Below are 13611 nucleotides of genomic sequence, written 5' to 3' on the forward strand. Positions count from 1 at the left end.
AGAGTCCCAACCAAAAGTCTTTACCAGAAGTTTAAGGCTTCCTAAAAGCTCAACACGAGTACATGCCCCTTCCTCAGTGCCTGGGGGAGCTCGCAGGGGTCTGTGGGTCTTTGCAAAGATCACAAGAGAGCCCTGCCAAGTGGAGTCCTTTTGCTGTTTTCTCACACTTATCATCTGAGCTGCAAATCTCTATCCTTCAGGGCTCCTGGCTGCCACCATTTGCTTACGTTATTCTTACCAAATCCTTGTGTTTCTTTCCCATATTCCACACCTGTACCAAAGCACGGTTTTCCCTCTCATTATAGGGCTGCTCTGTCCCCAAGAGACAGGCTGCACCCTCCACATGTAACTACCACACAGCACTCATGGACACAGCAAAAAAACCCCAAGCAGTCCAATTTCAGACTATGGATTCCAGTTGACATGCTGGCTCACACAGGCTTCCTGGAGTTACACAACATTCTGGCAGCTCGGCACAGTTATATACATTACTCAGCTTTTAATTAAAATGAAGATTAAAAGAAGTTGATAAAGTATCAGCACTGGTTCAACCCTTAAGGTTCTGTCCTTTGCTTTGAACCAAAGCAACACCCAGCTGTACGGCTAAGGCAAAGCTGGTCACATACCCCTCGCACAATCCCCATCACTAGAGGAGGGGCCAGAGCTCTTCCTCTCAGCATGGCTACAAACACGTCCCTTTGATGGAGTTTATTTTCACAGCAAACTTGTCTGGTCACCTTCTGTTAGAGACCCTGCTTGATCTGCTTCCCTAGAAGGGGAAGGTCATTCCTAATCTTCCAGCTTCTACAGACTACTCAGGAAATCTCTAAATCTTTGAACAAGAAAAAAAAATAACTAAGGACAGACTGTTCTTTGCAGGACAATGCTCTGAACTTCATGAAGCGGAGCATCATGCCAGGCCATGTCATTACTAATGGGCTCAATGAAGTGAAAGGCAGCAGAAAACAATCCTGCAGAGTAGAAAATGTAAGATTAAGACTGATAACATCAGAGGAAAGGCTGAGAAATGCTGGCAAGAGATGTGTAAAGATGGAGAAAATAATGGTGAGTTAGGCAGGCTGAGCAGCAGACTCCTCTCCTCTCTTTTTGCTCAGCCATACTGAAACTGCAGGAGATGGAAAAGCAATAAACGAAGGATACTCCTGAAAAGCACGGCAAAACTGAGGAGTCCTTGCCAATGCTCTCCTGGCTGTAACCTCATTTCTGCTAGAGAAGTCTGACACACACAGCCCAGGTTCAAGCACCTGGAACGCACACAAAGCTTTGCATCCAGACCCAAGAGTGATCCTCGACTGTCTCACAAAGGATCCCAAACTCCATCAAGCTACGACCTGGAGGTTAGACTAGCTGATTGCTCTAGGTCCCTTCCAACTTAACTATCCTATCCTATCCTACAACGGCTCCTCCACTTGTGCTGGCACCTCTCAACCCTTGCCTTGGTAGAGCAAGATTACTTCCACAATGACCACATGAACCTTTAGCAAGAGGTGACAGAACGCCGTCACTCCCTGGTTTGTCTCTTTTTCTCACAAATTCTAGGTCAGCAGTGCGGGAGGGGCTATACCAGCATGGGAATCAGTAGAAACTCCCCTCGTCTACAAGAGGATCCTGGACACGTTCCCACACAGACTAGTGAACATTAAGTTTTCCTTTGAAAGAAGAACTGCAATCTTAGAGACTGATCCATGCCTCCAACTGTTGGGCCGGCCAAATCTTGGGGTCACCACCTAGACATGCTCTCCAGGCTGCCCCACACAAGACAATAATACCACCTCTTCAGCACAGCAGCAACAAGCTGCTTCTTACCATTCCCTATACAGTGCTGGAAGTAAAAAAGTTTTTGAAGGTGTGCAATAGGCTTTTGGGCTCAGAACACAGCAGTGGGTACATCTGATTAGATCATTTTCATGTCTTTGCAAATACAACACAGACCTTGCCCTGACAAATGCAAAGCAGTAGGAAGGGCATGATCCTAGGCATGGCAGTGGTACTGGATCTGCAGCTCCTGTGAACACCACGGGGTACAGGCTTGCCAAATGCAGCCTAGTGCTCGGCTGTTTTGCAGCCACTGCTGAGCGCACATCTGTCACAGAAGCATGGCTCAAGGGAGTTATTTTGGGGCCATGGACAGATGCTGAAAGCTGTCACGAGGCTGAGGACGGCTGGTGAACTGTGCGTGTATGGCTCTGATCCACACAAAGGGCAGCCAGGCAGGACACAGCAAACAAGTTGTGGAGAAACAGATGTCAGAAATGACATGAACTGAAGTATTCCACTACACCAGCAATAACCTGCTACTGTCTTGATAAAACACAAGTACTTTCAGCCTGAGTGAGCCCAAATTAACCTGAAGTCCCCAGTGGGATACTTTGAAAGGATGTGAGCGTATTCCACCCTTGGCCATCTTTGACAACCCCAGCCGGAGAGACTATTATAAGCTGAGCAAATCAAAAGTGCAGTTCAGGGAACAAAGCACAGCTCACTTGGCCCACAGCCGCACACCCACTGACCAGAAGCAGAAGGCCAGGAACAGACATGTCAGCTGCAAGTTGGTTTTTTTACCACTAACAAATGCTGATAAACGTTATAGTCAGTATTCAGAAATGTGAGATGCTACATAAGCAGACAGTGAACTCGAACGGTGACAAAGGTGGTACCAATTAAAAGGCGATTAGGATCTCTTCAGTAGTTCAAAGTTTGCCTGTTCATCTCTTCAGTGTCACAAAACTTTCCCCTTTTTCACGTTACTGCTCCAGCTCCAACAGAGCAGCACCCACCTCCAACCAGCTCTTCTTGCTGGGCACAGAACACAAAGACATGCAAGTGTCATATCAGGTGCCAAAGCCAGAGCAGATCAGTTCTGCAGCAGGCCTGTGACTTGTGCCCTTGGACGGAGTGACTTGCCATGCTCAAGCCCATCACAAGCACAATTTCTTCCGTTCTGTACATGTGCAGTATTTCCCCCAGTCCCTGTTTTCATTTCTCTATTTCTTTCACCACCAGCCTTTCAGATCCTGTATTTGCTCTGCACTGTTTATTGTTCTCCTTTCTGTCTAGCCAGATGAGGCAGTCGTCCTCCTTCTCTTACACCCAACACAGAAGTTTCTGGAGAGCTGCGGCACCTCAGAATAAGCAAGACCTGAGGAGTGAATGCCAGTCCCACAGCCCTCAAAGTAGAGAAAATGCCACACAAAAGCTGACTCACTCATCTGGAGAGAAAAGCACGGCATTAGAGATGCTAAAACTTACAGAAGATGCTACATTACGATTTCTTTATAAAACATCCAGGTTAAGAGCTCCTACAAAAGCATGCCAGACACCGAAATGCCTTATAGCCAACACCAACGTGAATTCAGAGCTAGTACTAACAAGTTTCCATCAAAGGCAATTCCCAGGAGGCATCTACAGAAGAACCTCTTCAGCACTTCTGAAGCAATTACCCCAGGACTACAGTCTGGCAGGCCACTTTATCATAGCTTCATCTCTCCGCCTCAGATCATCAAGGGTATGAAACAGTAACACAGTAATACATACCCATGTGACAAAATACCCCGTATTCAGGCTCCAGGGAGGAGAAACCTGAAGGCCTCCCCTTCCCCCCGAGGACCATGCTGTGTTTAAGCAGAGATAAGGCAGAGTGGCTTAAATCACAGTGGCTTAACAGGCCTTGTTGGGCTGCCAGAACAGCCAAGTGCAGTCCGCTTACCGTGCACGACGTCTGGTCACAAATCACCCGAGGACCATCTCGCTAAAAACTGCTTAGCGCTTACGTGTCAGCTGAAGAAAGCTGCCTAACCCTTCTTCTCACCGGTGGAGAGAAATGGGACAGCAGCAGGGAAGAGGAGACAGAAGAGAAGTGCCATGTGACCTGTATTTTCCATGATTACGTAACTTCTTGAATAAACAGATACTTCCTTATCCTCGGCGGAGGTTTCTGCAGAGATGTTACACAACCGAGCACAGGAATGGGGACCAGGGAGATGTGATCCATATGGCCACAGTAGCAGGAAACATCCTGCTGACTCACCGTATGCTGAGGAACAAGTGGGACAGAGTCCTGAGCCTCGCAATACTCTTCAAAAACTTTTTAATCTAAAAAAACAATAATGTTTGGAACTGTATCGTAGACAACTTCTGCTTCCTTAGAAAACCCAGGCCTGCCGAAGAATTTCTCATCCTATTTTACATGCCCTAATCAAGAACAGCTTCTAGCATGCATTTTTCTACCTACAACAGACTTTTTTTAAATGAAGGGAAAACTTAAACCTTAAAATGAAAAAAAACCTTTTGTGCACAAGCTTCGCCATCAGGCTCACTAATTCATCACCCAGATTCCTGCAGGTTCACGCCACCCGCAGCACTGGTATGTACGAAAAGGAGCCAGCCTGTCTCACACAGGAAGGGTGTCTCTGTCCAGAGGGCAAGGAGTTCTGTCATTGTTTGTGACCATTCGGTGGCCACATGCAGAAGCATTCAATCTATAAGGAACGCTAGATACGTCAGGATACGAGATAGGGTACTACTTGCAAGTTAATATCTGATAAACCATCGCTACATGGTTTGCTGAAGTGGGAAGGACACACACCAGGCTAAACAGTATAAACAGCTCTGACCAGATTTATTTAAAATTGTGCCTTCTAGCCTTAAGCCCTGTAAGACTGTAAAATAATCTCAGGAGACACAAAATGAAACCAGGAATCAGCAACTGCATTCCCAAGCACGCAAGCAAAAGCTTCCTGAGCTGCAAAAACGCAACGTGACTCCATGTGCCCTAAAAGTGCATTACCTGGCCTTCAATACAAGCGCAGGATTACAGATGCTGTCTAGCAACATCACAAATACCCTTGTCTCACACAGATAAAACTAATGCTGAGGGTAATAAAATGGATGGCATCGGTTTATGGCAGGCCTCGTAAAAGGGAGCCTAAAGTCCATCAACACAGATGATTCAGAAGACTCACCGAAGATTCCCAGATCTCACCCTACTTGCCCTTGTTCCACACGTCACCGCAGGAGGACTTGCGGTTAAGATTTTCAGTCATAGAACCGCTGAGGTTTAGGAGCCCTCCTGAGATCGCCTAGTCCAACTTCCCTGCTCAAGCAGGCTCAGCTGGAGCAGGCTGCCCCTGAGCACGACGACTGCACGTCTAGTTCGATAACTTGTACACGTCAAGGACTTAGCAGTTCTTGCAGAGATGGCAAGGAGCTGCTCTGTGCTCTGGAGAACAAGTCCATCATTTATGGACCCCGATACAGATCCTGTAGTTGAATTCAAAAGCTCCTGTTCTTGAACATCCTGTGAATCCTTTGGCAGAGAAATCTTCCCTCCAGTGAACTGGGGCAATGCCTGAGGCACTGCAGTGCCGTGGTAACAGACATAGTTTTAAGTTAATGGATCAGCTGATAACAACCTAGCCATTTACACAAACCTGCACATGCTGAAAATAAGCTCATTTTTCCCCTCTGGCTATTTTTCAACATCATAACCAGACAGCCCAGGAAAGGCAACTGGCTTTCAGATATGTTTTGACAATCTGGACAAGAATACCACCCTCCAGAAGTCCTTCTTAATTAAGTTTTAGGAATCCATTCCACACATATGATATGAGACGTACCAGTTTAAGCAATTCATATACTTTTATATATAATTAATTAAAAAATATATAAATAGAATATATATATAATTCATATATATATAATATATATATAAACTTTTATATATAAATCATATAGATAAAAATTCATATATTTTTCCATGTCCAGTACTGCCACACACTCATCACAGAGAAACACCTCATTGTCCATTAGCCTCCACCACATGGGAAAGCTTCCTTGAATAACAATCCCAGGAGCACATTTCACTCCTTTTCATATTTAAGTACTTGTTTGTCTACAATTACTCCTCAGATGCGTGTCCACGTGCAGACGCAGCATTTTAAGGTGGCCACTCAATCATTCACCTTCCCTGGAGCTGTCACGTTCCAGCCTGTGCCAGACATTGCCGCAATAGCCACGCGTTGTTGATGTCAGCTCCTACGGGAACACACTGGGACTTCCAACTCCTGCTCTGGTGGGTCAGGGTCACCTTTTAAATGTAGGCTTATCACAAGACTAACTTTTAGAAAAATACTTATGTTATCCCTGCTTGCAGAAGAGAAACAAATGCGTGTTCATTTCATGTTGCATCACCATCTATGACTCTCCCTCAAAACAAAACCTTGTTCTACCGCAGACAAGAATCAAATTCTTTTGTACTTCACTTGCTCAAAACACCTGTTGTTTTGAGAAGCCCAAAGCTGTTTCTGAGCAAAATGAAAGGTAGAACATAGGTGGTCATCATCAAAATCCATTCCACTGTCTTTTTAATTAAGCCCAGGAAGTCAATCTCGTTTCTGCAGACAGGTAAGACCAAAATGTACTTCACCAGAGGCACTTTCCTACTCTTGCTCCATGATCTTGGATAACAGCAAGAGGATGGAACAGGTGACATACAAATAGCTTCCAGGTAGTAATGCAAATACTTGTAAGAGTTTGGAGAACAAATTCATAGCCCTAGTCCATAGACCAGAGCACCTCTACATCTTCACTTTTGGAAATGCAAAAATACAATCCCATCTTCACTCTTTGTCAACTCAGCAAGGTAGAAGATCTCCTGTGATATCAAGAAGAGGGAAAGGGCAATCAAATCAAGACATTCTCTGGGAAGGAACTTGGCTTTGGAAAAGCCTTGGCCTCATGACACTCTTCTGACAGGACAATCTCTAGGGCATGGAAATCTAGAACAAATAGCGATCAACAAATATTTTGTTTTAGTTATGAGTGACAATAACCCACTCGAAGAAAAAGCTTCGAACGCTGCCTTTTTCATCTAGCTTTCAAACCCTTGGACTGCCACAGAGCTATTAATCCAAAGCAGAAATGATTCAGAGCTAAAAAAATCTGAGTACTTACTATTCCAGAGACAGGTTTTACATCTACTGCCTCCAGGAGAGCAGTCTTCAAACAGGCAACAAGTCTGAGACGGATCAAAGTTTCTAAACTTTCAAATAATGCTGACAAGCAGAACGCGTATCATTATCTATATCAAAGGCTAATCATTAACTACTGCTCGGATTTAGCTATGATCACTTTTACTCTGCTTTAAGCCTATTTATTGCCCGACCCACAGCCTATTTCAAACCAGACCCATTACTTGCAATATGGCCAGTGGGAAATATTTACATTCAGCTTCTCCTAGCTGTGCAAAACAGGGGTAAGGGCTGAAGCAGCAGGGATTTCTGCTACATTCTTCTCCAGGTGAAACCATCCCTCACAAAATATTGACAATCCCTATTGTTACAGCCAAAGATTTCATATGACCCAAGATAAATATTTACTGCTCGGACTATGCAGCCCACTGAAGGCACAAACCAATCATGTTAGGACCAGACCAAGGACTGGGATGCTCACATAAAGCTCCACATAACAGCGAAAGTAACTCCCGAGTCTTCCTCACGAGATCTTTGCAAAAATGCAAAGAGATTGTAGAACTCCCTAACCAGATTAAATGTGTTGCAGAGATTACTTTCAAACACGTTACACCAAACACATTTTAACTATTAATTTCTTTGACAGAGAAATTAGTGTTTTACTTGCTTTTGTATTGTAACAAAGCAAGTTTAGTTTCCTTTAGTATCTACCCCATAATGAAGAAAAGCGATGTTTTAACAGCTATAGGCCAGTTTTTAGGAGCTTGGGGGAATGGTAAAAAATAACAAGACTGATATATCATAAATTGTGCAGGAATTCTTCAACAATGTGTACAAGACAAATCCTGTCAGGGTAGCTGGCTCTCTGACCTCTCTGGAAAGCTGAGAGCATCAGCAATTGCTACAGAAGAAAAAATGCAACGAAGGAGAAAAAGCGCAAGAAGTAGAGCTGTTCTGTGCTCTGCAGTACAAGTGCCCTTATAAAAGATGTGGTGCTGAGGGACATGGTTTAGTGGTGGACTTGGCAGTGCTGGGTCACGGTTGGACTTGATGATCTTAATGGTCCTTTCCAACCAAAACTATTCTATGATTCCATGATTAGATAAACATTAGAGTGAACAGATTATATGCATGTACAACTTTTTAAACAGACTATAAATGACATTCACATCTGTGGTATAAAGACAGCTGTGGGATTTTCTAGTATTACATACGTGCAGAGCGAAAGAGCAAAAAAAAAACTTTAAAATATTTTCCACAGAAGCAATTGTTCTAGCCAGCAATCGCGGTTGTTTGAGTGCCACTGGAGATCAACAGGACTCTTGCAGTTATAAACTGGTGAGACAGAGGGAAGAAAAGACATTGTGAAACCTATGTTGGGAACATGACATTAAAAATTGTAGAGAGAAGGAAGGACAGAAAGGAGGCATTTCATCACAGCCTCCCGCTTCCAGATTGGCTTCTAAACCAGAAAAGTCTAATTCCAGGAGCAACAAATGAAAGGCTTTAGAAAGTTGATTTGTAGTGCAGCAAAATAAGAGTTTAATGTGTTTACAAAACTAGTCCCATTATTCTCTGCATTAGCAGATTCCAGCTTTCAGCTGAAAAAAAGGTTAATGAAAAAATCATTGCTCTTGAGTCCCCTGGGACTTGATTGGGAACATTTCCAGAAAATTAGATTGAAACAAAAGGCAATGGAGTAGATTAACTAAGACTGGATTTCCCAGAGAAAAGCAACATAAACTAGACTGAGTCTTTTTCATCCTTCCCTAAGAAAAAAATTGCCAAGACTCCCAGTGATTTCCTGGCAGGCTTCTGGAGAAGTTCACGCTGGCAGTCTGCTTCAGCTCAACTCCACAAAATTCTGATGCAGATTACTGCTAACTTTCAGGGTGACCTTCAGCCAAGTGTGGAGAAGGCAGGTCTGCAGAGGCATGAAATTCTCCTGTTGGGTAGAGGGGTCTTTATAGCAAATACAGAAACCAAAAAGGAAAGGAGAAAATATTACATTTTCATTCAAAGAACAAAAACGTTCTGTCTTCTCTCTGACCTAATGTCTGACCAGAAACAAGACAGCTGAAAGGAAGCTCCTCAGGGCCCTGACTCAAAACTCACTATGTGAATATGTTGGATCTTCTCATCTATTTGTACTAGGAGACTGTTAAAGGTTAGTATCCTCAACACCTTCCCTTCTCAAGCATTAAGCTTTTGTTCAGGGTTAGAGTGCTTCATTAATCCAAAAATTGAAGTTAGACTGGAAAGGGGTAAGTGAGAGAAGAATCCTCCCAACCCTTTTTTCTAAAAAGGAAAAAAAACACCTTCTTGTCCTTGTACCGCTGCAAGTCAGAGTAAGTGGCAGGGACTATACCTTCAAAACAAAAAAGCAAACATGCAAAAGTGACTTAGAAAGCTTATTTAATTCCTCCTCTCTACTGGTAGAACTTATTCTAATTCGCAGCCTAGTTAAAAAGCTGCTCTAGATTAGAAATCTCATACAAAATTAAAATAATTCTCTGTAACTTCCAACAAGCAGCAAAATCTCAGTAGAAAGCAACCATTTAATTCTCAATAGGAAGTTGTGTGGGAGGCTGCAACTCTTGCTAGTTTTATCCTTTCCAATCCTTTTTTTTTTGGGGGGGGGAGGGGGCAGGGAGTGGAAGAAGAAAAAACCTGCTTACTGCAAAAATGTTTGTGTTCATAGCAAAAAGTATCACTTTAATTTTGCATTGTGCCCCAGGGCAGTCACAGTCAGCTTCACCGACACTTCCACGTTGTTATGAAGCCAACATGCACTTAAAGCAATATTTACATGTTATTTCCAGCGCTCCCTTTTTTAATGAAGGATGGGAAAAAAGTAATGCATAATCCAAAGCTTGGTGAAACCCTCAGGAAATATTACATCATCAATTAGATGAATTGGAACCATTAAACTGAATGCTAACTTACCCTAGAAGATCACATATTGTTACTCATGAAAAATACTGCAAAAGCTTTATTTACCTCAGTCTCAAGCAGAGGCAAGTTAAGATCAAATGGATTACAAGTAAATTTAATAAATACTTGTGAAGACAGTTTAATCCACGTTTGCACAAAACGCTGTACTATTAAGCATTCTGAAGCTTGGAATTTCAGCACAAACAGGAAACATTGGTCTATGACTGGGTACTCACGTGGAGCCACATGCCCCCACTGTAAATTCAAATGCAGAAGAGGGCTATGAACAAAGCTTAAATAAAAAAAAAAAGTGGCTAAGACAGGACTTAGACGTGACGCTTGCCATAGTGCCACAGTACATACTCCTACCAGCTACCGACCCACTTCACTAAGACTCGCCAGTGCTGAATCCCAGTGTGGGAAAGCAAAGCACATCAGGTTCTCAGCTAAGAGGTTGGTCACAGGACAGGAATCCTTGATTGTACCAGCACTGTTATGTTTCTGCTTCCAACAAGTTAAACTTTTTACTTTAAAAAAAAAAAAAAAAAAAGGAAAAAGTTGGGTACAGACATAATATTACCTGTACCTAAAAAAAAACTAAATTCAAGTGCAACACTAGGACTTAGCCACATAGGTCTTCACTGTTCAAAAAATATAACTTGAGTGCTAATTACATATAAATACAGAAGGAGGCAAAGCAACAAACTATCTCTTCATCTAACAAACACAGGAACTACATCTCCTATTTGAGGTTCATGTCCACCTGCCATATCAAGATAGGGACAGTCTGCTCCCATTAGGAATTTACATCAAATTATTCTATAACTATCACATGTGTGTGTTTTTGTTGTTTTTTTTAAACAGAAATAAGGCTTTTGACCCTTTGCAGGTTTCATTCTAAAATAGTCACACATTCTGCAATGAAAAAGCTACTTAATACTTCCCCTAGTCTTTTCCCTTTAGAAGTGGAAATATATATACCCCAATATATATACCCTTTATACCCCAATCATGCTGTATTCTCATTGCAATAAAACCCCCAAATTACTGTAAACGCCGCGCTACAACAGACCTGGCAACTTTGTGCTCAGACTTGAACATCTTAAAAGTAACTATTATTACAAATTTCCAATCAGTGCCAGAAAATATCCAAAGCCAGGAGATTATTTAACCCATACTGCCATTTTGCTCTCCCCTGCATTCAGTTTTGCTGCATTTCGACATCACCCGGTTCTGAAGTGCTTAATTTCAAGACAAGGCAGAGGGTTTCACAAAGCACCTGGAGATACCAGCTTTTCAAGAGGGGGAAAAAAAAACCAAACAACAAAAGAGGCATATTTCTCAAGTTACAAGGCAAACGTGGAAAAGAAGAACCATAGAATCACAGACTGGTTTGGGTTGGAAGGGACCTTACAGACCATCCAGTTCCAACCCCCTGCCACGGGCAGGGACACCTTCCACCAGAGCAGGTTGCTCCAAGCCCCATCCAGCCTGGCCTTGAACACTGCCAGGGAGGGGGCAGCCACAACTTAAGCAACAAAATTGCTTAACAAGGGCCAGCTCAGATCTTTTTAAAACCAAGAAGCCATCCTGAATGCTAAGAAAAAAGCGTATTACACAGCAGTTGTCACCCACAGGTAACTTATGAGAACCAAATCTGGAGCATAACAGCGCCCGCGTGTCCCGAACCTTCCCGTAGCAGAGCGGACCACAGGTCTGCAGGGTCGCTCCCAAGCAGAGCAACGAAACCACCCTCTGGCAAAGCCAAACCACCCCCCGGAGAGAGGCCGGTCACGGAGCCCCCGCGGGCTTCCCCCCGCATCTGAGGCAGGACCCGAGCGCGCTCCCAGGGGAGCGATGCGCTGCATCAAGGACAGCACACGGCGGGCCGGGGCGCCCCGCTGCCACCTTGTGAACAAACACGCTCCCGCTCGCAGAACCAGACCGGCGGCTCCACCGACAACCTCTCCCTGTGCCCCGGGCATCCACCGGGCTCCCTCCGCACCTCAGCGAGGTCGGCAGCTCGGCAGGCCGCCCCCCAGGCCCCGGGAAGGCCCCGCCGCGGCCCGCAGCTCCCCTAGTCCGCCTGCCCCCTCAGCCGCCCCCGCTGCTGACAGGCCGCTCCGCCGCCGCCTCACGCCCAGCCCGGCCCGAGGCCCCGCGTCCCGCCAAGGGCACCCGGGGCGGGGGGAGCGCGGCGGCGACGGCAAAGGGCCGGGGCGGGGGGGGGGGGGCACGGCGGGGCACGAGGCCACCCTGGCCCGGGCACGTCACTCACCGCGCGACCGCCACGAAACCGCTGCTCCGTCCCGCCAGCCTCGCGCGGTAAGCCCCGCCCCCTCCGGTAAGACCCGCCCCTCCGGTAAGCCCCGCCCCCCCCCGCGCGCTTCCCTTCCTGCTTCCTCCCCCCTCCCCTCCCCGTGCCGGTCCCGTCCCGCCGCGGCCGGAAAGCGCTTCGCTGCCGGGCAACGTGTTTACGACATCGCGGGACGGCGGCGGGTCCGTAACCATGTTCGGGGCGGCGGCGGCGGAGGAGGACGACGCGGATTTCCTGTCCCCCGCCAGCGGGTGAGCGGCCGGCGGGGCGCAGCCGGGCCACCCTTCCCTCCCCTGCCGCCGTGAGGGGGCGGCGGCCCGGGCAGGCCGGGGGGCTGCGGCCCCTTGAAGCCCCTTTGCGGTGAGGGTCGGGCCTGCCGCCCCCCTGCGCAGCCCGGGGCTGGGCCTCGCTCCGGTGAGCGGCGGGCGGGCCCACGGCCTGCGGAACCCTCCCCGCCGCCGGCTCCCGGCTCCGCGGGGTCTTCTCCGGTCGGCGAAACCCACCCGGCGGGGTCCGACCCGAGGTGGGAGCTGCCCTCCGTGGCTGGGTTTAGCGCCGGGTCTGCGCTCCCCTGTCCTGCCCCGCTTCGGTGGGGGCCGAGGGGGCGCCCGGTGCCGCCGGGAAGGGGCTGGGTGTGGGCCCCTCGGTGTGGCCGGCGGGGCGGGCAGGCGTGCGGCAGCCCGGGGACGGGGGGGTCCGGCTCTGACCCCGCCTGCCTGCACACCCGGGCAGGGTTTTCTTCCTGAGCCCTTCCAGAAAGGAGAAGGAGCAGCTGCTCGGGCCTTGCTGCTTGTAACGGGGGGACAGAGAGAGAAATCAGAGATTTTCACTTAAATAAGGTATAAACGAGAGGTCCCAAAAATGCCAAATTGGGGTTTTGTTAGACAGGGGTGGCTACTTCAGGCATATTCAGCAGTTTTCTACTTTTATTGATATCATTTTAATGTGTAGCACGTGCCCTTTTTCTACATTGTGTGACTTGTTGCCCCTCGAACGTTCTTTGGCAGTTGTCATTTCAGCTGTGCTCGCTGCCCACCCTCTGCAAGGAGCTTCGGTTTAACAAGTCGTGTAAAGTAATCCTCTCTCTTTTTAGCAAATGTTCATTTTTTAAAGCATTTCATGTGAAATGCTGCAAGTCCCCTGACAGTGGTGGTGTCCTTTGTGGATTCCGCTTCGTAGTTTGAATTATTCACTTGTCCCGTGACATCAGGAGTAGGTGAGCTTAAACGGGCTTAAAGCAGTAAAACTGCAAACAACAAACCTTGCAGGAATAACCTCCTTGCCCGCAGCATTAAACTGTCAGCCCTTTGACAGGAGAGCATCTGCCATTTTAAAACTTAAATGGGAGAAGGCATTTCCTGGACATCTCAA

General features: G+C 46.6%; 2 protein-coding genes across 9 annotated transcripts in view; one reads left to right on the forward strand and one right to left on the reverse strand.

Annotated features, from left to right (window-relative positions):
- SLC31A1 (solute carrier family 31 member 1) overlaps window positions 1-12803 on the reverse strand; it is a 26020-nt gene extending 13217 nt beyond the window's left edge. Inside the window, exon 1 of one of the 7 annotated variants that reach the window (XM_068413746.1) lies at window positions 12744-12803. The gene's annotated coding sequence lies outside the window, so the exon portion shown is untranslated. The other 6 variants (XM_068413737.1, XM_068413740.1, XM_068413742.1 and 3 more) reach the window with 6 other exon arrangements.
- Window positions 12361-13611, forward strand: part of FKBP15 (FKBP prolyl isomerase family member 15) — a 26365-nt gene continuing 25114 nt past the window's right edge. For both annotated transcript variants that reach the window (XM_068413735.1, XM_068413736.1), the window contains exon 1: window positions 12361-12491. In XM_068413735.1, the coding sequence (XP_068269836.1) occupies window positions 12433-12491 (59 nt within the window). In that variant the 5' untranslated portion in view covers window positions 12361-12432. The remainder of the gene's footprint in view (window positions 12492-13611) is intronic.

This window comes from Nyctibius grandis, chromosome 16, assembly GCF_013368605.1.
Source record: "Nyctibius grandis isolate bNycGra1 chromosome 16, bNycGra1.pri, whole genome shotgun sequence".
Taxonomy (NCBI): Eukaryota; Metazoa; Chordata; class Aves; order Nyctibiiformes; family Nyctibiidae; genus Nyctibius; species Nyctibius grandis.